This window comes from Salmo salar, chromosome ssa16, assembly GCF_905237065.1.
Source record: "Salmo salar chromosome ssa16, Ssal_v3.1, whole genome shotgun sequence".
NCBI classification, from domain to species: domain Eukaryota; kingdom Metazoa; phylum Chordata; class Actinopteri; order Salmoniformes; family Salmonidae; genus Salmo; species Salmo salar.
This window is the reverse complement of record NC_059457.1, coordinates 15,282,091-15,307,898: the sequence shown is the minus strand read 5'-3', so window position 1 is coordinate 15,307,898 and position 25,808 is coordinate 15,282,091. Positions and strand designations below refer to the sequence as shown.

Below are 25,808 nucleotides of genomic sequence, written 5' to 3'. Positions count from 1 at the left end.
CCAACTTATAGGCATACCCAATGTAGACATATTTTTTAACAATGTGATGTTGTGCTCCAAAAGGATAACTTGAAATAACATGATATAGGTAATTAAATAGTAAAAAAGCAAAACATGTTTATTAGCTTAGTGGTTATAAGTATTCAGGTATGTGTAATAGGCCTCGTGAAATCATTGTCAGAAGTGCAAGAGGTACAGCACCAGTCAAACATTTGGACACTTACTCATTCAAGGGTTTTTCTTTACATTCTACATTGTAAAATAATAGTGGAGATATCAAAACTATGAAATAACACATGGAATCATGAAGTAACCAAAAAAGTGTTAAACAAAAAATATAGTTTAGATTTTAGATTCTTCAAAGTAGCCACCCTTTGACTTGATAACAGCTTTGCACACTCTTGGCATTCTCTCAACCAGCTTCATGAGGTAGTTACCTGGAATGCATTTCAATTAACAAGAGTGCCTTGTTAATTTGGGGAATGTCTTTCCTTAATGCATTTGAGCCAATCAGTTGTGTTGTAACAAGGTAGGGGTGGTATACAGAAGATAGCCCTATTTGGTAAAAGACCAAGTCCATATTATGACAAGAACCGCTCAAATAAGCAAAGAGAAATGATAGTCCGTTATTACTTTAGGACGTGGTCAGTCAATGCAGAACATTTCAGTAACTTTAAGTTTCTTCAAGTACAGTCGCAAAAACCATCAAGCGCTATGATGAAACTGGCTCTCATGAGGACTGCTACAGGAAAGGAAGACCCAGAGTTACATCTGCTGCAGAGGTTAAGTTCATTAGAGTTACCAGCCTCAGAAATTTCAGGCCAAATAAATGCTTCACGGAGTTCAAGTAACCGACAGATCTCAACATCATTTGTTCAGAGGTGACTACGTGAATCAGGCCTTTATGTTCGAATTGCTGCAAAGAAACCACTACTAAAGGACACCAAAAATAAGAAGAGACTTGCTTGTGCCAAGAAACACGACCAATGGACATTAGACCGGTGGAAATCTGTCCTTTGGTCTGATGAGTCCAAATTTGAGATTTTTGGTTCTAACCACTGAGACGCAGAGTAAGTGAACGGATGATCTCTGCATGTGTGGTTCCCACCGTGAAGCATGGAGTGATGGTGTGGGGATGCTTTGCTGGTGACACTGTGAGTGATTTAATTTAGAATTCAAGGCACACTTTACCGGCATGGCTACCGCAGCAGTATGTCATCCAATATGGTTTGCGCTTAGTTGGACTATCATTTCATTTTCAATAGGAAAATGATCCAACACACCTCCAGGCGTGTGCATCAGATGACCTGGCCTCCACAATCACCTGATCTCAACCCAATTGAGATGGTTTGGGATGAGTTGGACAACTGCAGGAAAAGCAGTCAACAAGTGCTCAGCATATGGGGGAACTCCTTCAACACTGTTGGAAAAGCATTCCAGTTGAAGCTGGTTGAGAGAATGCCTAGCATTTGCAAAGCTGTCAAGGCAATGGGTGGCTACTTTGAAGAATCTAAAATATTAAATATATTTTGATTTAACACTTTTTTGGTTACTACATGATTCCAAATGTTATATCATTCGTTTTGATTTCTTCACTATTATTCCACAATGTAGAAAATAGTAAAAATAAAGAAAACCCCTTGGAGTAGGTGTGTCCAAACTTTTTACAGGTACTGTAGGTCTAAGTTAATTATGGATTGATCATATAGAAGTATCAAAACCATTATTTTAAGAACTCCAAAGCATTTGGATGTGGTGCAGGAACCACTGACTCGCTGCATTTTTCTATTATCAAGACACCTGCTAGTAACACTTAACTGGTTAGGATAGCTTATGTGGTCTCCTAAATATCTGACTAGGTGTGACGCTTATGACGAAAGAGGCTTCATGCATCGATTTTTACCCGTAAGAGTAAAATGTCTCTCTCCTCCCATCTTCTACTCTGAGACGCTTAGTGGATAAGGGCCCTGATTTACTTTATTGCTCCCAGGTGACAATAGAACTGTAATAGCACTGATATTCAGGTCCAAATCTTGGACAGCAGAAGAGATTCCACAAGCGAAAACAAAACCGCATCTGTTCGGCTCATCTTGTGTAATAGCATTGGAACCGGGTCAAAGGAATACCCTGGAGAATTGAGGTCACCCAACAAAACAGGCCATTCACACACCAGTATCTTTGTTTTTACCAGGGGACTCAGCCTTATGACTTGGGCACATGCTTCTAAAAACAGTTCCTTCCTCAAAAAGTCTACAAACACATCTAAGCAATAGAGAAATAATATGAATCTCAGAGAGCACAGTTATGTAGCACAACTCCAATCTAAAACCAAGGTAACATCTCTCATTTGATCTGATGTTGATTGCTTTCATTGCGTTCCTTCGGTTTTAATGTGACTTGAGACAATAGAGAATAACTAATGGCTGTCCCCTGTAGGAGTTTCCCTAAGGCGTGTGATGTTTGGGAGGAGATCCTAGTGGAACACCCTACTGACCTGCTCGCCCTGAAGTTTGCCCATGACGGCTTCTTCTACCTGGGGGCCCAGACCCAGATGAGAGACTCTGTGGCCCGGGTGCTGCCTCACTGGAAGCCCCACATGCCTCTCTATAGGTAGGTGTTGCCTCATTGGAAGCCCCCCCCCCCCAGGTAGTCATTACACAATTGCACATGGGTCTTTTTTGTACTCTGAGGATATGCTGTTGTTTGATTGTACCAAGGGGGTCTTATCTGATTGTCGGGGCATTGTGATAGGTTCATGGCATTTACACTAAGCAAAAATATAAATGCAACTTGTACAGTGTTGGTTTCATGAGCTGAAATAAAATATCCCAGAAATGTTGCATATCCACAAAAAGCTTATTTCTCTGATTTTGTGCACTTATTTGTTTCCATCCATGTTAGTAAGCATTTCTCATTTGCCAAGATATGCCATGCCTGTCAGGTGGATGGATTATCAAAAAGCTGATTTTAAACACCTTGTGCTGGTGACAATAAAAGGCCAGTCAAAAATGTACAGTTTTGGGGGACTGTGTAATTGGCATGCTGACTGCAGGAATGCTCACCAGAGCTGTTGCCAGAGAATTTCATGTAAATCTTTCTACCATAAGCTGCCTCCAACGTCGTATTAGAGAATTTGGCAGTATGCCCAACCGTCCTCACAACCACAGACCACGTGTAACCACGCCATCCCAGGACTTCCACATTCTGCTTCTTCACCTGCGGGATCATCTGAGATCAGCCAACGGGACAGCTGATGAAACTGTGGGTTTGCACAACCAAAGAATTTCTGCATAAACTGTCAGAAACCGTCTCAGGGAAACTCATCTGAGTGCTCGTCGTCCTCACCAGGGTCTTGACCTGACTGCAGTTTAGCATCATAACTGACTTCAGTGGGCAAATACTCACCTTTGATGGCCACTGGCATGCTGGATAAGTGTGCTCTTCATGGATGAATCCCGGTTTCAACTGTACCGGGCAGATGGCAGACAGTGTGTATGGTGTTGTGTGGGCGAGGGGTTTGCTGATGTGAACAGAGTGCCCCATGGTGGCGGTGGGGTTATTGTATTGGCAGGCATAAGCTTCGGACAACGAACACAATAGCGTTTTTAATGCTGGCTATTTGAATTCACAGAGATACCATGATGAGATTCTGAGGCCCATTGTCGTGCCGTTCATCCGCTGACATGTTTCAGCACGATAATGCATGACGCAAGAATTTGTACATTATTCTTGGAAGCTGAAAATGGTGGTTCTTTCATAGCCTGCATACTCACCAGACATGTCACCCATTGAGCATGTGTGGGATGCTCTGGATCGACGTGTTCCGTTTCCCATTACAATGTCCTGCAACTTTGCGCAGTCATTGAAGGGAGTGGGACAACATTCCACAGGCCACAATCAACAGCCTAATCAACTCTATGCGAAGGAGATGTCATGTAGCTTTTTTTTTTAAAGGTATCTGACCAACAGATGCGTCTCTGTATTCCAAGTCATGTGAAGTCTAGATTAGGGCCTTATGTATTTATTTCAATTGACTGATTTTCCTTATATGAACTGTAACTCAGTAAAATCATTGAAATTGTTGCGTTTTTTTTGTTGTTGTTGATTTTTCAGAGTACTTTACCATTCTTCTGTCAACTTGAGACTCAAGGTTTCAGTCATATCAATGGTAGTACTGTATTTTTCATATTATGTGAACTCTTGAGGGTCATTCTAGTTAAATAACTCGTAGTATTTCGTCAGAGGCTCCGTCTCGGCTAGACAGTAATTGCCTCTGTATATTAGTGTTTACTGTGATCAACAATCACCACTGGCAGTCAGACCATGAGTCCCAACAGTCGATATCAAATCGAATGATCCCATCTTTTTTTCCTTTTTTATAAAACAAATTGATGGCTATTTATTATAAGGCGTTTATAATTCATCCTTAAATGCACTACACAAATAATGACCTAGCTAGCTTGCCTCGGGTCTGCTATTGCTGTAGCACTGCTTTCATACTTGTACTTTGCTTTTGCCTGCAGCTACCTAAAAGGCTTATATTCCTTTGGACTTCTGGAGACTCATTTTTATGACCAGGCTGAGAAAATAGCTAAAGAGGTAAGATGTTTCTGTCGGTGTCAATTTGCCATGGAAATGACTTGTAGCTGTAAATCATTAATTCTGTCATCATGCAACGGTGACCTCCGCTGGTTAAATTGTCCAACCTTGATGGCAATCAAACCACATTCAGAAGATGTCTATTACTGTGCAGAGGTTTCCGTTGCATTGGCAATCAACTAGACTGACCAATGTGAGGTAGTTCAATCTACAATCTTCTCCTCTAACCCCCAGGGCCTGGCTCTAACCCCGGAGGATGCCTGGTGTGTCCACTCTGTAGCTCACGTCCACGAGATGAAGGCTGAGGTGGAAAAGGGCCTCAAGTTCATGGAGAGCACAGAGAAAGACTGGGTGGTGGGTTTTCATCACGAGTCCATCTGCTGCATGTTGTCATTCAACACCTCAATATGGCCTGGTACCAGATCTGTTTGTGCTGTCTTGCCAGCTTCTTTTTTTATTTATTTTTAACCTTTTTTTTATTTAACTAGGCAAGTCAAATTCATTATTTACCATGACGGCCTACAGGTTAACTGCCCTTTTCAGGGGAAGAACGACAGATTTTTACCTTGTCAGCTCGGGGATTCGATCCAGCAACCTTTCGGTTACTGGCCCAACGCTCTAACCACTAGGCTACCTGCCGCCCCAACAGTCATTGCATATAGCTCTGGCACCAGGCTAGGCGTCAACTATCTGTGTAAATACGTAATTAATTTGGACGTTTTCATTTGCAGGGATGTGACATGCTAGCCTGTCATAACTACTGGCATTGGGCCCTATACTTCATCGAAAAGGTACAGATTGTAATGAGATACTCCAGTCAAGTGCACTGTTATCAGACAGTAGGGCTGTTGGGATACAATTTATATTTGTTGTACCTTTCTGTGGGTTCTTTGAAGTGTGAATTTGATTACAGTAGGACATGTTTGTATTAGTGTGCATTATCTGTGTAATTAACTTTTAGACTCGTACTTGTTTTTCAATTTTAATTTGTTTGTATTTTCTCCCCCGCAGGGACAGTATGATGCAGCTCTGAACATATTTGACAGCCAGGTTAGTGCTCTCAATAAGTTCTCATCAAGACTAATTTGGCCTCGCAGACGGTGTACCAGAGGCCTTCCAAGAATCCTACTGTAGCAGCACTTACTGTATGGGAGCAGAGTAAAAGCAATATGGTGTGGTTACATTGTGCTGCAGACTGGGGTCAATGTGTGTCATTCAGGTCTAAAGTCAAAAATAGAAGTTCAATCTGTTTTTGTTCACAACATGAGACCGGTGTGGTATTTTTATGGGCAAAGAGTAAATCCAAAGCGAATGAAAAAATCTGTGCCGTAACTAAGGTTACTGCAGGGAGTTTCAGACCTCACTAAAACTCCAATATCTAGTGGAAAGCCTTCCCAGAAGAGGGGAGGCTGTACTTACTTTTGGGTGTGTGTGGGTGGATGGGACACAACTACTCATTCCAGGGTCTTTTATTTTTTACTATTTTCTACATTGTAGAATAATATTGAAGACATCAAAACTATGAAATAACACATATGGAATCATGTAGTAGTCCTGTTGAAAAACAAATGATCGTCCCACTAAGCGCAAACCAGATTGGATGTCGTATTGCTGCAGAATGCTATGGTAGCCATGCTGGTTAAGTGTGCCTTGAATTCTAAATAAATCACTATGTCACCAGCAAAGCACCATCACACCACCTCCTCCATGCTTCACGGTGGAAACCACACATGCAGAGATCAGCCGTTCACCTACTCTGTGTCTCACAAAGACACAGCGGTTGGAACCAAAAATCTCAAATTTGGACACATCAGACAAAAGGACAGATTTCCACCGGTCTAATGTCCATTGCTTGTGTTTCTTGGCAAAGGCAAGTCTCTTCTTCTTATTGATGTCCTTTTAGTTATGGTTTCTTTGCAGCAATTGGACCGTGAAGGCCTGACTCATGCAGTCGCCTCTGAACAGTTGATGTGTCTGTTACTTGAACTCTGAAGCATTTATTTGGGCAGCAATTTCTGAGGCTGGTAACTCTAATGAACTTAACCTCTGCAGCAGAGGTAACTTTGGGTCTTCTTTTCCTGTGGCGGTCCTCATGAGTGCCAGTTTCAGCATAGTGCCTGATGGTTTTTGCGACTGCACTTGAAGAAACTTTCGAAGTTCTTTAAATGTTCCGTATTGACTGACCGATGGACTTCTCTGCTTATTTGAGCTGTTCTTTCCATAATATGGACTTGGTCTTTTACCAAATAGCCCTATCTTCTGTATACTACCTCTGCCTTGTCACTACACAAGTGATTGGCTCAAACGCATTCAGAAGGAAAGAAATTCCACAAGTTAACTGAAATGCATTCCAGGTGACTACCTCCTGAAGCTGGTTGAGATAATGCCAAGAGTGTGCAAAGCTGTCATCAAGGCAAAGGGTGGCTACTTTGAAGAATCTCAAATGTAAAATATATTTTGATTTGGTTATCAGCTACATTGTGTCTCCGGAACATATGCTGTAATTTTATAATATGCTAAATAAACTGGGTGGTTCGAGCCCTGAATGCTGATTAGCTGACAGCCGTGGTATATCAGACCGTATATTTTTACTGCTCTAATTACATTGGTAAGCAGTTTATAATAGCAATAAGGCACCTCGGGGGTTAGTGGTATATGGCCAATCCAAGCCCTCCACGTTGCGGCGTGCATAAGAACAGCCATATACCACACCACCTCGTGCCTTATAGCTTAAATACAGCAGTCAAGTCTGCCCTTATTATTTTATTGGTACATTGGGAATGGATAGGGAACTACTGTATCAATTCTAGAAAGTAAAGCAAGTATGAGCAAATTGATATTCCCTTGTTGGAGAGGCATTTTAACACATAGTCACCCATATGGCTGAAGTCTGTGTACTGAACAGAAGTAACTGTTTCCCCTCAGGTGTCTCGGCGTGGTAGGGCTTCAGGGGCCATGCTGGACACTGTGGACGCCTGCTCTCTACTCTACAGACTGGAGATGGAGGGTTAGACGTGCTTACTGCTCCAGCCTAACTGTTACATGCACTCAACTTACTATGTGTAACTAGTGTCTAATCAAGTGTGTGCGTGTCTTATCGATAGGCCTGTGTTCAATGTTTGTGTGTCTTGATGATTTACTTTCTTCCTGTGTGTCAGGTGTGTGCGTGAAGGACCGCTGGCGGGAGCTGCAACAACTCACAGAGCCCCACACTGACGACCATGTGCTGGTGTTCAACGACCTCCACTTCCTCATGTCGTCGCTGGGAGCCAAGGAGTCCGGGGGAGCGGCCCAGTCCCAGCGCCTGCTGGAGGGCCTCCGGGAGCGGGCAAAGTGAGCACCACACCACCGCTACCACTGCTGGCTTATGAAACTCCTACACAGCCCCCTTACATAACACACGAGGAGAAAACGAGTGGGAGTATGGCTGGTGGGGTGAGAGGGATAAGCCTCAGAGTGGAGAGAGAGCTCAGGGTTGCTCGCTCTCTGTTGCGCTCTCCCATAGGTTGTGGTGTTTACGTGCGTGGCTGTAATGTGTTCTGACACCCCTGACCACAGGCTCTATACACATGTTCCTCAGCGAACAACCCCTTCTGCCAAAAAATCCAATCCTGGGCAGTTGTCATGTTTCTGATTGTTATGTAACAGGAAAATGTAGCGTGGAGGCAGCCAAGGCACCTTTGGGCCAGTGCAGCTTTTTGAGAGGGGAAAAATCAATTCCCAAAGTGAGGAGAGAAACTCAATTCCATTTTGCTGCTATTTTGAATTGGCCGACTGGGATGCATGCGCTTTTGGTCAATTAATTTTGCTTGCGTAATGCTTTCTGTTATGACAATTTGCATCCGGGTATCCTGGAAGGATATTGACCTCATCCCATCAGTAGAGGATGCCTGGTTGCTCTTCAAAAGTGCTTTCTTCACCATCTTAATTAAATAAGCATGCCCCATTCAAAAAAAATTTAGAACTAAGAACAGATATAGCCCTTGGTTCACCCCAGACTTGACTGCCCTTGACCAGCACAAAAACATCCTGTGGCGTTCTGCATTAGCATCAAATAGCCCCTGCAATATGCGACTTTTCAGGGAAGTCGGGAACCGATTATAGTCCGTTAAGAAAGCTAAGGCTAGCTTTTTCAAACAGAAATTGGTTTCCTGTAGCACTAATTTAAAAAAGTTTTCGGACACTGTAAAGTCCATGGAGAATAAGAGCAGCACCTCCCAGCTGCCCACTGCACTGAGGATAGGAAACACTGTCACCACCGATAATCGATCATTTCAATGAGCATTTTTCTACAGCTGGCCATGCTTTCCACTTGCTGGTCATGGGTGCACCTCAGCCATGCTCCACGGTCCTAAACAATATCATAACCGCCATCGATAAAAGACAGTACTGTGCAGCCGTCTTCATCGACCTGGCCAAGGCTTTCGACTCTGTCAATCACCGTGTTCTTATCAGCAGACTCAATAGCCTTGGCTTCTCAAATGACTGCCTCGCCTGGTTCACCAACTACTTCTCAGAGTTCAGTGTGTCAATTTGGAGGGCTTGTTGTCCGGATCTCTGGCAGTCTCTATGGGGGTGCCACAGGGTTCAATTCTCGGGCCGACTCTCTTTTCTCTGTATATATCAATGACGTTGCTCTTGCTGCTGGTGATTCCCTGATCCACCTCTACGCAGACGACACCATTCTATATACATCTGGCCCTTCTTTGGACACCTCCAAACGAGCTTCAACGCCATACAAAACTCCTTCCGTGGCCTCCAACTGCTCTTAAATGCTAGTAAAACTAAGTGCATCCTCTTCAACCGATTGCTGGCCGCACCCGCCCGTCTGACTAGCATCACTACTCTGGACGGTTCTGACCTGGAATATGTCGACAACTACAAATACCTAGGTGTCTGGTTAGACTGTAAACTCTCCTTCCAGACTCACATTAAGCGTCTCCAATCCAAAATTTCGCAACAAAGCCTCCTTCACTCATGCTGCCAAACATACCCTCGTAAAACTGATTATCCTTCCCATCCTTGACTTCGGCGATGTCATTTACAAAATAGCCTCCAACACTCTACTTAGACTACCTCCAGTTTGCTATCACAGTGCCATCTGTTTTGTCACCAAAGCTCCATATACTACCCACCGCTGCGACCTGTATGCTCTCGATGGCTGGCCCTCAGTACATATTCGTTGCCAAACCCACTGGCTCCCGGTCATCTATAAGTCTATGCTTGGTAAAGCCCCGCCTTATCTCAGCTCACTGGTCACCATAGCAACACCCACCCGTAGCAGGCGCTCCAACAGGTATATTTCACTGGTCATTCCCAAATCCAACACTTATTTTGGCCGCCTTTCCTTCCAGTTCTCTGCTGCCAGTGACTGGAACGAATTGCAAAAATCACTGAAGCTGGAGTCTTATATCTCCCTCTAACTTTAAGCATCAGCTGTCTGAGCAGCTTACCGATCACTGTACCTGTACACAGCCAGCCAATCTGTAAATAGCACACGACTACCTCATCCCCATATTATTACTTACCCTCTTGCTCTTTTGCACCCCAGTATCTCTACTTGCACATCATCATCTGCACATCTATCACTCCAGTGTTAATACGAAAGTGTAATTATTTTGTCTCCATGGCCTATTTATTGCCTCACCTCCCTACTCTTCTGCATTTGCACACACTGTACATATATTTTTCTATTGTGTTATTGACCGTGCGTTTATGTGTAACTCTGTGTAGTTGTTTTTGTTGCACTGCTGTGCTTTATCTTGGCCATGTCGCAGTTGAAAATGAGAACTTGTTCTCAACTGGCCTACCTGGTTAAATAAAAATCTGGAAAATAAAAACGTTCTAACTAGCCAATGTCACCAGGTGAGTGGATGTTAGCTAATAGACTTGTTCTTTACGAGCCTCACACTTAGCAACAGTGGCTATCTTAAATGCGTGTTGATCCGTAGAGTTGACTGTAGTAATCCTTTGTATCTTATTTGGTGTTTCTTGCATTGTTTGGTGAGATCCCCCAGCCACACACACCATGTGTCTTTATAGATCGCCTGATGTTTACCACCACCATTTGTCTGGTCCTAGTGGTCGAGTGTAATTCCCCAAATAATACCAAAATATAAGTACGGTGACAGAGTAGGCTACCAAAAATTATACTCATCGTTTATTTTATTTCTTTGAGGCTTCCGTTTATGTTTCCGTGTTTGTGAACAGTGATGAATGCAGAGTTAGAAAACATTTATCACTCCACTATTATACACAAAAAAACTGATTTCTTTAAAACCACATTGTTGAGTGTTTTTAGTGTCTCAAAAATCTGTCAATCATGGTACAGACGTCATCTATAATGCATTACATCATCTATACACGTTTGCATAAGCAAGGTACAGTGAATGAAAGGACAATCAGGCACATCTAAAGAAACCTCTCCGTTGGAGGATACGGTGGCAGGCTTTGGCGCAGGCATTTTCATTATTGTTACCGGATAAAACGTCATTATTTATTTTCATCAAGACCGTGAAAATGTTAATTTTGGCTGGACACCTGACAAAGATCATCCCTTATCTCGTTGTATGAGCTTCAGTTTCAATGGACCCATCAATACAGAAAGTACATACACATTTAAAAGGTAGGCCATCCATGGTTTTACACTTTTGTAATGATGGCACAAAAGGGCACAATTTCCATGGTTAGCTTCATACTTAACAGACACATTGTAATCCAAAAATGTATTAATAATCAACCCCAGATACTTGTGCTCACTGACAACGTTAATATGACAGGACCACAGGAGAACATTAAAGGTGTTCTAAGTGTTTTAGTTCCTATAGTGTACTACTTTTTGTCTACATTGATATTCAGTTTCCATTGTTCACATCAGTTAACAACATTTACCATTTTCTTGAAGCTCATCTTCAGTTTCAGAGCTCAATACGATTTCATTTGCATATAAAAGAACAGACACTTGTTCATTGTTTAGACAGACACCTTTTTCTAGGGCTTTGATGGCCAGAGTAAGATCATAAATATACATTAAGAACTGAATAGGTGATAAAATGCAACCCTGTCTCACACCAATGTCTAGGAATCATATTGGAATGCATGGTCTAGGCTAGAGATTTTATGAAAGCAACTCTGTCTGGTGGGATGTGTTGTCGTTTTAGACAGTTTCACACCTTTCTCTCTTCCGCAATCGCATGCAGTAATGCCCTACAGTATCCATTTATCAAATGTTAATCCTACAATGTTTTGTAAATCCAATTTACCTTTTAGTCTGGCTGTGTAAGGATGAAACCCTGAAGCTTCTGGTCATGAACTGTATTATACAGTCCAGAATAAACCTCAGACCTCGTTTTGCTAGTAACACCATGGTTGTTGGCTCCATTTCTGCAGGGATCACATACAGTTCAGTGAGAGCATACATTTTGTTTGTAAGTATAATAGGGCTTTTGACATCTCTATTGTCTTCGATCTTCTCTCCTGCTGTGTGTCTAGTGTTCCAGAGGAGAACCACCAGCACCAGCTGGCTGGCAGCGTGGGGCTGCCCATGTGTCAGGCCCTGCTGGAGTACGACCAGGGCAACTACAGCCGCGCCGTGGAGCTCCTGCAGCCCATACGCTACCGCATGATGGAGATAGGAGGCAGTGACGCGCAGGTGAGCCCCAATTTTGTGAACCATCAGGGTTTTCAGGAGCTCTATGGGCTTTGAAACCTACGCCTGAAGTAAAAAGAATTTAATAGGGAATGTCCTTTTGGAAGTGCTTTTTAGACCAGGAATAGATATAATCTATGTCAGAGAAAAGGACCTTTGACGTACACTCACTGAGGCATTCAGGCTATGGCAGTCTGTGTTTCTAATAGGCCTATCGGGATGGGGATGTAAAGCACAATGCAATGAGTGATAAATCATTTAACCCTGTGTTTATTTAACCACAATGCAATCATCCTTAAGCACTGTCCATAGGAAAACTATCCCTATTTAGGTACAACCATAGAAATAAGAATGAATGGGCTTGGAAGCTCTGACCCTGGCAATTGACTGGTAAACTCACGGGTACACTCGATGGCTGCCTGGTATTGTGATGCAATCATTTCCATGGTAATTTGGAATGTTCTGTCAACCTTCCGTAGACACCTGAAACCCCACTTCTTTAAGGAATACCTGGGATAGGATGAAGTAATCCTTCTAACCCCCCCAAAAAAGATATAGATGTACTATTGTAAAGTGGTTGTTCCACTGGATATCTTAAGGTGAATGCACCAATTTGTAAGTCACTCTGGATAAGAGCGTCTGCTAAATGATGCTGGATTGACATTTAAATGACGCTAACTGATGTGGCTCATGTAATGTCAGTAGAGATGACTCAACAAATCACAGCCCAGATTGAAGGCTACTCTTCCTGCTTTTACTTCCTGGCATGGGAACTGTACACTCAAAATGGCTGCCGGTATACCCATTATGTTATCATTGACCTGAATGGAGATGCCCTTTCTATTCATTCTTATTTCTATGGGTACAACAGCAAGGTCGTATTCACTTGGCAAGAAACGGCTCTGATCAGGCCCTACACCCAAACAAGGGCACTCCGTTCATCCACCTCTGGCCTGCTCGCCTCCCTACCTCTGAGGAAGCACAGTTCCCGCTCAGCCCAGTCAAAACTGTTCGCTGCTCTGGCACCCCAATGGTGGAACAAGCTCCCTCACGATGCCAGGACAGCGGAGTCAATCACCACCTTCCGGAGACACCTGAAACCCCACCTCTTCAAGGAATACCTGGGATAGGATAAAGTAATCCTTCTAACCCCCCCCCTTAAAAGATTTAGATGCACTATTGTAAAGTGGTTGTTCCACTGGATATTATAGGTGAATGCACCAATTTGTAAGTCGCTCTGGATAAGAGCGTCTGCTAAATGACTAAAATGTAAAATGTAAACGGAAGCAAACGGGCAGGTGCTACCCGAACTTGTCCATTAAGATGTTTTTTTCTGTTGCACAACCTTTTGAAATGGTGTGCCCTAGTGAATATGATCCAGAGGGGTAGACACAGTATGTTCTGTGGTAAAAACATATGTTGTGTCTAGTGTGTATTGTAATTACCTTGTTTGTTCCATTTCTCAGAGAGATGTCTTTAATCTGCTGCTGATTCACGCAGCAATGAAGTCAGGAGTGACCCATCACCAGAAATTAGCCAGGTAAAATACATTGATGGGCTGCCTCCAATTGAAAGGCTTTTTGCGCCGATTTGCTGTGTTATTAGCTTCAATACTGTGTCACTGTGATTGGACATTGACGTAGATGCCGAAAAAATAGACATTGATGAGAAAAAAAAAGTTCTGAACAGAGTTAACTCAAACGTCCAACTAGTAAAACATTTTAACCTGTTTTATTCAACCCACTGGGTGCCTCAGCTGCAATCACACTTTGCACATGATCAAACAACCATTTATATGTCAAGATGAGATTAGGGGTGTAACTTCTCAACTGCTATCTGTAGGCCAGTACTGTCTCTTGTGCTGTTGTCTTCGTGATCGAGCCATCTGGTAGCAGCTACTCTTTATCCGGTCACTTCTCCATGATGTTTACAAGTGACGTTCTATTCGCCTTACTCGACAGACCTCGGTCATACTGTTTTTCCCTTTTCTCTCGTAGTAACTTTTCATACACAGAGTTCCTATTCACCCTTCATCGATCCTTGACGCTTGCATTTATTATACATGTAACGTAATCAATAAGTTCTTTATATAATGACAAGAATACGTTTTAAGTTAGAACCCAACAAAAGGGAATGGCTAAATACACAATATTGATTTATCTGTACAATATTTGTATAGTATAATACACATGACTAAGAAAATGGTCCTCTGTCCAGTAAGATTTTATTTTCTCTCGTCTTCTGCTCCCTGCGCGCCCTCGTTAGGGGAGTAGAAGAAAAAACAATATCTCGACAGTGCAATCTTGACTGTTGAATTTCATCACTATGTTCCCATGGCTAAGCTTGTCCTTATTGACACCCCTGAAGTCTGTAAAATGCAAGCGTGTCTGGGTGCAATAGAGACACAATTCTCTGTGTTCTGTATCTACTGATTACCATTGCTGAGAGCCTTTTTGTTCTCCAGTTAGATGTTCTACTTAAGGAACTCAATCTAGAACTGTCCTTTTGTCTTGTGTTGTGCTGTCCTCCTGGAGATGTCTGTTGGTGGAGCGTGAGGCAGCTAAGCCCAACTCTCCCCTCACTGACCGGCTGATCCAGAGAGCCCATGTCCTGCATGCCTAGCCTGGGCACAGAGGGCCTAAAGCTGGATGACACTGAGTCTGGACCAGGGGCTACTGCAGAGGTACCCTTCCCAAATTGACTGGATGTTTGGTGGAAGAATATGGCCTTTATTCTTCAGGTACATGGACCTAATAGAAACGATCACCTGGATCCTCAACACGGTCTATTATCAATGATCAATATCCAATGATGTTTTGTATACCTTCAACATTTATGAAAATGTTATGTTCAATTGAATGTTCTGTAACACAACATTTACAGTATGTTATATAGCAAATTATATTAGCAAACACACTTTGAAATATAAATAATACGTCATTTTCAGAAAAGAATATCCTCATGTCAATATAAATCATATTTAAAATCATGTAATAAATAAACACTTTCAATGTCAACCTTTAGTCATCTAAGTCCAGCATATAATAACACACTTCCATACGGTCTATACAGCACACCACTAAACCGGATGCTCCGGAGGCTGTGTAATGTAAACCGTAGATGGATGTCCTTTGTTAACTGGAGTGGCCAGTAGTTCTTCTCTCTGTTCTCTCCTAGTCGTTCTGTTATTTTCTGTGTCGGTCGGGCTATCCTCTTCTCACAACACTGAGCTGATCTCATCCTGGATCTGAGAGATGAGGATCTGGGAGAGCACAATGCCTGCAATCTGACAGAGACAAGAACACACTCCGTCTGCATCCCAAATATCACCCTATTCCCTACACAGTGCACTAGTTTTGTCCCGAGCCCAGTATATAGAATAGGGTCTCATTTGGGTCGCAGGCTGGGTGCTAACTCACTCCCAACACCGCCACTCACTTACTGAAGTAAGTCTCTTAAATAAAGCTTAATACGGCTTACTAAGAACAGTCTCTGAAGGTCAAAACTTGCATGGCTTTACCATGCACAGTGGATACAATTCTTTTGCTTAGAAGAAATTTGCTAACATCTGGATGAAAACAGACTGTAGAGTCATAGTTATTCTATGACCTTAACACATTGTGTTTGTTTTAACTTGCATCAATAGGAGCTTTTTTGTGCAAGTGATCACAGCATCGGGTGATGTAAACAACAGTTAAATAAATGAAGAGACAGGGAAAGTAGGCATTGACACCTGCTCTTGAATACGACGCCACATCAAAGCTGTTGGAATTGTAAGGCAATTGTTTTGACGTGACTCGTGGGTAATTTACACACTTCCCTCTCGGAGGAGACCAAATCAGTGGAATATCAGAGCAAGGGATAGAGAGAAGGGATAGATGGAGAGACTGTAGTGGGAGAGAGAAGTGACAGATTAGAGAGTAGTGAGCAGCCCCGTTCATTAGTGACTGTACAAACTGCACACAGCACTCTGAGAAATGAGCTACTGTACCAGCAGACAAGAAGTGGGTGAGTCATAAACTTAATTAAACACCAACCTAAATTATCCCACATTTTGAAAGCTTTCAAGGCTATTATAGGGATGTGATTCATGAGTGTCTCACACTCAGGATGTGAGGGAATATAGGCATGGATAATATCTTAGATGTGGTAAGTAGGCCACCATCTCAGTGGTGGGTTTTATCATCCCAACCTGAATCTAAAATCTGCTTGTGCCTCATTTTTGTTGTATGCAGACCCACTATGAGACGCCGGTGTTCCCCACTCCACCTCTGTATGTAGTCCTTGTACATGGGTTACCTGAGGCAGGGAGAGACCCAGAGCTAGAGCCCCCACCAATAGCAGGTGGGACTCAATCCACAGAACCGCCCTGTCTGCACAACCCACTGGATAGATGGACTTGGTGGCCTCCAGGTAGTTCTGAGTCTGGACCCCAAAGCCACACATGGTGTTGATCACAACCTGTACAGAGACAAAAGAACATTAAGACTTCATACATAAGCGATCATGATGCGCTGTTGACTCAAAACAGATGATTACATTGTAATAACATATGATTGAATTATAATCAACCACATCTACTTAAATGAATTGTGATTAATTGAATCTGTTATAATTACCATGTAGTTGCTGCAGGTTGTAGCACTACCTGGGTTCTTATGTTTAGTTAATGAGTTTCTGATCGCGTTGTAAACGGTCAGTGGAATTCTATCCAGAGTGAGAAATCGTGTATACTTTTGTCTGTAGATCTCCATTTAAGTGTTTTAATTCTCTCCAGTAATGAGGGTAATGTCTGCATTTATACATAATGACCTGTGTGTATGTAAGTTTAGTGACCTTAACCCATCCAACTTCTGACACCAACGCTGCAAATTCAGGGATTAGCCCCTACCGGGACTCGAACCCAGGTCCAGAGACTGTCAACCCAACGGATCCAAACCCCTTGACCAGGCTGCTGTCGGGTTAATGTACATACAGTGCATTCAGAAATGCCCCCAAAATACACATACCACATGTCAAAGTGGAATAATATTTTTTACAAGGTAATCAAATGAAAAGCTGGAATGTCTTGAGTCAATAAGTATTCAACCCCTTTTTTTATGGGAAGCCTAAATAAGTTTAGGAGTAAACATTTGCTTAAGCAGTCACAAGTTGCATGGACTCACTCTGTGTGCAATAATACTGTTTAACACAATTTTTTATGACTACCTCATCTCTGTACCCCACACATGCAATTTCCCTCAGTCGAGCAGGGAATTTGAAACACAGATTTAACCAATTCCTCACAAAGAAGGGCACCTATTGGTAGATGTGTAAAAACATTTGAAAGCAAACATTGAATATCCCTTTGAACATGGTGATGTTATTAATTACGCATTGGATGGTGTATCAATACATTAAGTCACTACAAAGATATAGGCGTCCGTCGACTCGGTGGCCGGAGAGGAAGGAAACTGCTCAGGGATTTCATCATGAGCCCAATGGTGACTAAAACAGAGTTGAATGAATGTGATAGGAGAACTGAGGATGGATCAACAATATTGTAGTTACTCCACAATACTAACCTAAATGACAGAATGAAAAGGAGGCCTGTACAGAATAAAAATATTCCAAAACATGCATCCTGTTTGTTATAAGGCAGTAAAGTAAAACTGCAATAAATGTGGCAAAGAAATTAACTTAATGTCCTGAATACAAAGTGTTATGTTTGGGGCAAATCCAACACAACATCACTGAGTACCACTCTTCATATTTTCAAGCATGGTGGTGGCTGCATCATGTTATGGGTTATGCTTGTCATCAGCAAGGGTGTTTTTTAGGATAAAAGCCTAGAGGGAAAACCTGGTTCAGTCTGCTTTCAAACAGACACTGGGAGACAAATGCACTTTTCAGCAGGACAATAACCTAAAACAAGGCCAAATACACACTGAATTTACAAAACATGAAGATTGAACACGTTTGCCCTCAGAACAGCCTCACTTAGTCAGGGCATGGACTCTACAAGATGTCGAAAGCTTTCCACAGGGATGCTGGCCCATGTTGACTCCAATGCTTCCCACAGTTGTCACATTGGCTGGATGTCCTTTGGGGGTGGTGGACCATTCTTGATACACACAGGAAACTGTTGAATGTGAAAAACCCAGAACGGTTGCAATTCTTCTTCTCAATTGTCTCAAGGCTTCAAAATCCTTATTTAACCGGTCTCCTCCCCTTCATCTACACTGATTGAAGTGGATTTAACAAGTGACATCAATAAGGGATCATAGCTTCCACCTGGATTCACCTGGTCAGTCTGTCATGGAAAGAGCAGGTGTTCTTAATGTTTTATACACTCGGTGTACACTGGAGTTGCTTACCAATACGACATTGAATGTTCCTGAGTGGCTTAGTTACAGTTTTTAAATCGGCTTAAATCTATGGCAAGACTGTCTCGCAATGATCAACAACCAATTGGAGAGCGCTTGAAGAATTAAAAAATTATAATGTGCAAATATTGTACAATACAGGTGTGCAAAGCTCTTAGAGACTTACCCATAAAGACTCACAGTTGTAATCGCTGCCCAAGGTAATTCTAACATGTATTGCCTCAGGGGTGTGAACACTTATGTAAATTAATTTCTGTGTTTCAGTTTCAATAAGTTGGCAAACATTTCATTATGGGGTATTGTGTGTAGATTATTATATATGTTTTAATTCATTTTGAATTCAGGCTGTGACGACAAAATGTGGAATAAGCAAAGGGGTATGAATACTTTCTGAATGCACTGTATGTATGTTCTGAGCCCCCACCCACCTCTCCTGGTACGGGGGTGCAGCAGGAGTAAGGGACAGCACAGCGCTCAGAGCTGGGGTTCCCCTGGGTGCAGTTGAAGTACAGGTTCCATGACCAGTCAGTGTAGTTGTTCCAGCCGCAGCACTTGAACTGAGTGAATGAGAAATATAAGGAAAAGGGATCATTAGAAACATTGTCTGGTACATTCTCTCACTCTCCACTCCTGGGAGGACCCACCAGCAGCCAAAGTGTGCCCGTATGTGCAGATGGGTGAACACGCGAGGGGAGACGCAGAATGCATTGAACAGCATGTTACTCAGGGGCTTTTATGTGGAAAGCCTGATTGAAGCTGTGGTAATGGAACTTTTGATCTGCCATCTCTGTGGTGTCCTGGTTAGTTGTGCTGACATGTTAAATCAACCTCCCCAACGGGAACAGGTCAGTTGCAAAGACTTCAAAATGGCGTTGTGTGCCTATTGGGTCTCGCTGTAATGAACTCAACCCGGGTGTGATGTGGTTTAACTTATTAAGAGAAAATAGCATGTTATGTAAGTGTGGAATGTAGTGGAATAGATTACCGCTCTCTGAATGTAGTGGAATAGATTACCTCTCTCTAAATGGAGTGGAATAGATTTCCCCTCTCTGAATGTAGTGGAATAGATTTCCCGCTCTCTGAATGTAGTGGAATAGATTACCGCTCTCTGAATGTAGTGGAATAGATTTCCCCTCTCTGAATGTAGTGGAATAGATTTCCCGCTCTCTGAATGTAGTGGAATAGATTACCGCTCTCTGAATGTAGTGGAATAGATTACCTCTCTCTGAATGTAGTGGAATAGATTACCTCTCTCTGAATGTAGTGGAATAGATTACCGCTCTCTGAATGTAGTGGAATAGATTACCGCTCTCTGAATGTAGTGGAATAGATTACCTCTCTCTGAATGTAGTCCATGAGGTTCTGCAGATCCAGGTCATCCCTGTAGTGCACGATGGCTTTATTCACAAACTTCCCCAGAGCGTCTCGTGTCTGGGGTTACAGAGGAGAAGGGGGATAGGTATGTAAAGTACTATGTTCATGTAAATTGGCTTGTTTGATTATGGGAATGGCCCCTAGGGGATGTTTTTAGAAAGCTACACGTAGGGGGCCCTGGGGCTGGAATAGATGGCTCCTAATGTGCTATGACGGCTGTAATAACAGAGTGGTAATAAGCCCGCAGTCCCTCTGGAGAATCTCCTCCCTCCCCCTACCTCCCCTCTCCCTTCCTCACTGTCTGTCACCCGCAGCATGCCTCTAGGCACCTCCTGAATGTCATTAACGGCAAACGTCCTAGAAGAGATCTTGTTGAAATTGAACATTTGGTTCCACTTTGAAGTGACAGAGCGTTTGAATCATTTAGCGGATGGGGAGAGGATGCTACGAGTGTGGTTAAACTGTCCTGTTTTAGCAGCGAAGGGAGCGCAGACACGAAGACAGCACAGAGAGAGAGTAGGAACTAGACAGAGACCAGGCTGTAGGCGCAGTACCAGACCCCAGGAAGTGTAGAAACAGTACCTGGTCTGAATAGAAGAAGCCCAGGACAGCTATGGCCAGCTGAGTGAGGAAGACCAGAGTCAGACTGAAGGAGAACTGGAGAAGAAGAGAGACGTTACAGGTAGGTACAGATTTGCTCATAAGTGCTATTTCCAGTCCTGACCTTTTAACATTCTCCAATAGAGGGATAAAGTTGTTATACTGAATATCGTTTAGGAGCACCTTCTTCCTACAGTCTTCACATTTATTGTGTCAAGGTGGCTTGAATATGAAAACCTTGGCCTTACCGTCTTCAGAAGGGGAATGTTTTCTCGCAGGGCTCCGATGCAGCCGCAGAAGGTGATGAAGAACATGACCACGCCCACCACGATCAGGATGACCGCCGGGTCGATCAGGAACGTGTCTCTGACCGTGTCTGCAAGAGACGAACACAGACAACCGTGTGGTGTGATCCACTAACACAACCTACTATGAGCTGGGGGATCTTTCTGGGCACCTCCACTGGGGATTGATTTCACAGTTTCACAGTGATATTGGAATGAATGAAAAGCAAACCATGTCATGAAGTTAAGATTGCAGAAAACTTTGGGTATTGATTCATATTTTCAGATACAGATTCATGGTTTGGAATATACAAAATAAAATGGGTCATACCTGTTGCTTTTTGAACCTTTGCATATACCCCTATAGCAACAATCAGCAAGGAGAAGACCTGAAAGAGGACCAAAAAAATCTGATATGCATATAATCTCCTTAAAATAGTAATAATACAACTTCTTTTAGATAGGGAACACTTAACAGTTAATAACTTAGGGCTCTATTCAATCCGCATCACAGAAGTTCAGCTTGACAGCGTGATTGAAATTTAAAGGCAATGTTGCCGCTTTAGCGGAGACTGCATTTATGATAAATGCTGCACATGTCGGATCAATATGAAATGACTTTTTACATTTCTATTGTGGAACCTGTTACGCTTCAGCCTGACAGATTGAATAGAGCCCTTAAAATACTGGTTTTCATACTGTCTTCAGCCTGACAGATTGAATAGAGCCCTTAAAATACTGGTTTTCATACTGTCTTCAGCCTGACAGATTGAATAGAGCCCTTAAAATACTGGTTTTCATACTGTCTTCAGATTGAATAGAGCCCTTAAAATACTGGTTTTCATACTGTCTTCAGCCTGACAGATTGAATAGAGCCCTTAAAATACTGGTTTTCATACTGACTTCAGCCTGACAGATTGAATAGAGCCCTTAAAATACTGGTTTTCATACTGTCTTCAGCCTGACAGATTGAATAGAGCCCTTAAAATACTGGTTTTCATACTGTCTTCAGCCTGACAGATTGAATAGAGCCCTTAAAATACTGGTTTTCATACTGTCTTCAGCCTGACAGATTGAATAGAGCCCTTAAAATACTGGTTTTCATACTGTCTTCAGCCTGACAGATTGAATAGAGCCCTTAAAATACTGGTTTTCATACTGTCTTCAGATTGAATAGAGCCCTTAAAATACTGGTTTTCATACTGTCTTCAGATTGAATAGAGCCCTTAAAATACTGGTTTTCATACTGTCTTCAGATTGAATAGAGCCCTTAAAATACTGGTTTTCATACTGTCTTCAGCCTGACAGATTGAATAGAGCCCTTAAAATACTGGTTTTCATACTGTCTTCAGATTGAATAGAGCCCTTAAAATACTGGTTTTCATACTGTCTTCAGCCTGACAGATTGAATAGAGCCCTTAAAATACTGGTTTTCATACTGTCTTCAGCCTGACAGATTGAATAGAGCCCTTAAAATACTGGTTTTCATACTGTCTTCAGCCTGACAGATTGAATAGAGCCCTTAAAATACTGGTTTTCATACTGTCTTCAGCCTGACAGATTGAATAGAGCCCTTAATACTGGTTTTCATACTGTCTTCAGCCTGACAGATTGAATAGAGCCCTTAAAATACTGGTTTTCATACTGTCTTCAGCCTGACATATTGAATAGAGCCCTTAAAATACTGGTTTTCATACTGTCTTCAGCCTGACAGATTGAATAGAGCCCTTAAAATACTGGTTTTCATACTGTCTTCAGCCTGACAGATTGAATAGAGCCCTTAAAATACTGGTTTTCATACTGTCTTCAGCCTGACAGATTGAATAGAGCCCTTAAAATACTGGTTTTCATACTGTCTTCAGCCTGACAGATTGAATAGAGCCCTTAAAATACTGGTTTTTGTTTTTGTTGCTGCAGTTTTCAACCCTGGGCTTAGGGCCATTCATCAAATCAGTCGAGCCTTGCCTTCAATTTCTCTCTCCATTTATTTTTGGGGAATTGTCTGGTTCATTTGTCAGCTTTTGTTGTGTAGTTTCATCTTTGCCAAACTAATCTCAGACAGAAGATTTGATAGTTGTTCCAGCTCTTCATTGTATTTCTATTATTTTTTGGCAGACAGAATAGGCTCCCCTATTCATGGAGCTAGAGTCCTTGGAGCTAGAGTCCTTGGAGCTAGAGTCCTTGTCAGTAGGTGATGTGTACTCTCAAAAAGCACAGCCCTGAAGGAGTTAAGAGTTCTGTTTTCAAAATCTATTTCCCTACATGATTGTTATACCACCTTGAATGATCATTTGTATGACTTGTCTTTTGTTTACAGACCCCCTGATTGGCTTCCTGATGGCCAATAGTGTGTGGTTCTGAGCGAGCTTGTACACCGTAGGATGTCTCTGAAATTAATTACACAAGCTCCTATTTAAACATACAAAAATGGTTGTCTCATACTGCTTTGTCTCGTTGAAATAAAAACTAGATTTTGCAAGAGAGACTTGCATTGACCATTAACAATCATAGACGTCTTGATAGATAGTGTGGTTTGTTTGCGAGGAGGATCTGTGTGGGTTATGCACAGCAAGGACAGAATTCAAATGGTTTGTTGTGCTCTGTCTTTCTGTCATGGAATCATCAACGTCTGAAAAGAGTTGCTGTCATAACCGCCTTGGTTGGAGAGCAATACCTAGCAACAGTGTACTTTTCCATTTACGACCTCTAGATAATATATCTATCTACACACAACACAGTTTGATTGGAGCTCCAGTGTTTTCACGGTCGTCAAATAAATCAATACTGTAATTGTTGCTCTTAGGTTGCCTGTGATTCCCTCTGGGCTGGCTGGCTGAAACATGGCTATTGTATAGAATTGATCTGTGCTGGCCTCCTGGGGGGTGCAGCGGTCTAAGACACTGCATCGCAGTGCTAGTGGTGTTACTACAGACCCGGGTTCATTCCCGGGCTGTGCCACAACCGGCCGTGGCCGAGAGTCCCATAGGACAGCGCACAATTGGCCCAGTGTCGTCCGGGTTAGGTTTGGCCTGGGGGGACTTTACTTGGCGCCCTAGCGACTCCTTGTGGTGGGCCGGGTGCCTGCAGGCTGAACCCCGGTCGCCAGTTGAACAGTGTTTCCTCCGACACATTGGTGCGGCTGGCTTCCGGGTTAAGAGAGTGGGTGTTTAGAAGTCTGGTTAGGCGGGTCATGTTTTGGAGGACGCATGACTCCACGTTCGCCTCACCTGAGCCCAATGGGGAGTTGCAGGGATGAGACAAGATCGTAATTGGGGGAAAAAATAATAATAATAATGTTGGTCTGTGCTGGGAATAAGGTACACTGGTGAAAGTATTCCAGATATGTTTCCAGGCTTTGAACAGGGAGAAACGGTCCTGTATCCTGGGTGATTGTGTTGGGGCGGCCTGAGCCCCTGACTCAGCTGAGCCAGGCCAGGGGGGCAAGACCGGAACAAAAGGCTGTAGCACTGCAGTCCAGGGCCTGTCCAGATAAACACACACAACTAGCCCAGTGATGTTTGGCTGCCACCGGTCCCCTGGCCTGGACGGTTCAATAACACGTTCTGCACATCTCTGTTCTCTCTGTCTAGACATGGATAAAGAAGGATTGATAGAGCTGTGATATCACAGGTTGCAATATATTCCTGATGGGATTTGCTCCTGCACAAAGAGCCAATGGAACTTCAATGCGACCCCCATCCCGTGAGTGCTTCGTCTCTCGTCTATCACATAATCTCTGCCCTATCCTTTATCTTATTGTAGCTGTCTGCTTCACCCATAGAGATAAAACCCAGTGTTATCTCTATGGCTTCAACACCATGTACCAGCATCAAGCCCCCTGTCTATCTGCCACATGGCCGCACACTCACAATGACGACATGGTCATGTGAGCTTTAGGACAGCCATTCAGCCCCTGTGCTTGGTAGAAGAGATCAGTCTATAGGAGACCGACAATATGCTCTTTAACAAACGGTGGTGTTGAAGACTTACCAGACACACAAGCTTTTCATTGAATAAACACAATACTGGCTAAATAGTTTAGAGTGTAGGCTTTAGGTCTACACTACAACAAACGTGTAACTTTGGTCATGTAAAAGATAACCATTCCTCATGACATTTTACACCACCCCTAAGACTTTCAGCAAGTTGAGGAATAGTTAACGGTGCAAAGTTAATGAAGAACCATTGAAATGAGACAGTACATTTCACCAACAACGTGTCAGATTAATATATCGTTGGTGTGAATGTCGACATTTTACAGTTGTGAATCATCTAAACAGGGAGCGTCTGCCAGCTGTTTGCAGCCCAGGAAACCTTTGAGTTATATCTCTGCATGTTTAATTCATGAGCGTTTAGCTTGAGAGCGTATTTCTCTGTTTTTTAGAGGTGCAGCATTCTGTTGCTCAATGGTTTGTACACTGCATTGTACATTACATTCATCTACAGCCAGATCACTGGTGCTTAGGGCTTATGTTTGTTACAGTATGTTAGAGGTCTTCAGCCGAGTGGCTCCACTTACCCAGAACAAGAAGCTGAAAAAGAACAGGAAGTACCTTATCCAAGGGTTGATGAAGGAAAAAGTCTCGGCTCGGTTAAGATTCAATTTCCTATCCATTTTTGTTCTTTTCTATGCTCCAAAAAATATAAATATACCCAGAAAACTTCCAAGTCTTCCTTGGGAAAGAGGTCTTCTAACCTCAATGGCACGTCCTGATTAAATAAAAGTTCATAAATAAAATAAAAACCTCCAAAAACAAACACAGAATTGCCTAGTCCAACCCCAGAGATATTTGACCACCATACGAATCAGCTTCTGTGTAAAGTTTGCAGTGGCTGCTGCCTAAAAAGGGGGGCTAGCAGCTGTGACGCTGCCCTGCCATGGCTGGTAAGCACCAGAACTGTCCTGCAAGCCCAGGAATCAGGTTACACAAAATATAT

At 42.8% G+C, this 25,808-nt stretch overlaps 2 protein-coding genes across 3 annotated transcripts in view; one reads left to right on the top strand and one right to left on the bottom strand.

The window, feature by feature from the left end:
• Positions 1–15,264, top strand: part of ttc38 (tetratricopeptide repeat domain 38) — a 22,806-nt gene extending 7,542 nt beyond the window's left edge. Inside the window, exons 5-14 of the mRNA XM_014147918.2 lie at positions 2,437–2,610; positions 4,524–4,599; positions 4,834–4,953; positions 5,331–5,390; positions 5,611–5,649; positions 7,525–7,606; positions 7,758–7,932; positions 12,091–12,250; positions 13,714–13,787; positions 14,782–15,264. Of these exons, the coding sequence (XP_014003393.1) occupies positions 2,437–2,610; positions 4,524–4,599; positions 4,834–4,953; positions 5,331–5,390; positions 5,611–5,649; positions 7,525–7,606; positions 7,758–7,932; positions 12,091–12,250; positions 13,714–13,787; positions 14,782–14,869 (1,048 nt within the window). The 3' untranslated portion in view covers positions 14,870–15,264. The remainder of the gene's footprint in view (positions 1–2,436; positions 2,611–4,523; positions 4,600–4,833; positions 4,954–5,330; positions 5,391–5,610; positions 5,650–7,524; positions 7,607–7,757; positions 7,933–12,090; positions 12,251–13,713; positions 13,788–14,781) is intronic.
• tspan33b (tetraspanin 33b) lies at positions 13,957–25,808 on the bottom strand. 2 transcript variants are annotated; one of them, XM_014147920.2, is made up of 8 exons: positions 25,390–25,800; positions 21,202–21,259; positions 20,835–20,962; positions 20,569–20,643; positions 19,948–20,043; positions 19,041–19,169; positions 16,547–16,708; positions 13,957–15,533 (listed from the first exon to the last, which is right to left on the bottom strand). In XM_014147920.2, the coding sequence occupies exons 1-8, from the start codon at positions 25,483–25,485 to the stop codon at positions 15,465–15,467; spliced, it is 813 nt and encodes a 270-aa protein (XP_014003395.2). In that variant the 5' UTR covers positions 25,486–25,800; the 3' UTR covers positions 13,957–15,464. The 2 variants fall into 2 exon arrangements, with proteins under 2 accessions (XP_014003395.2, XP_045552959.1); XM_045697003.1 differs by lacking the exon at positions 13,957–15,533 and having other exon boundaries at positions 16,224–16,708; positions 25,390–25,808.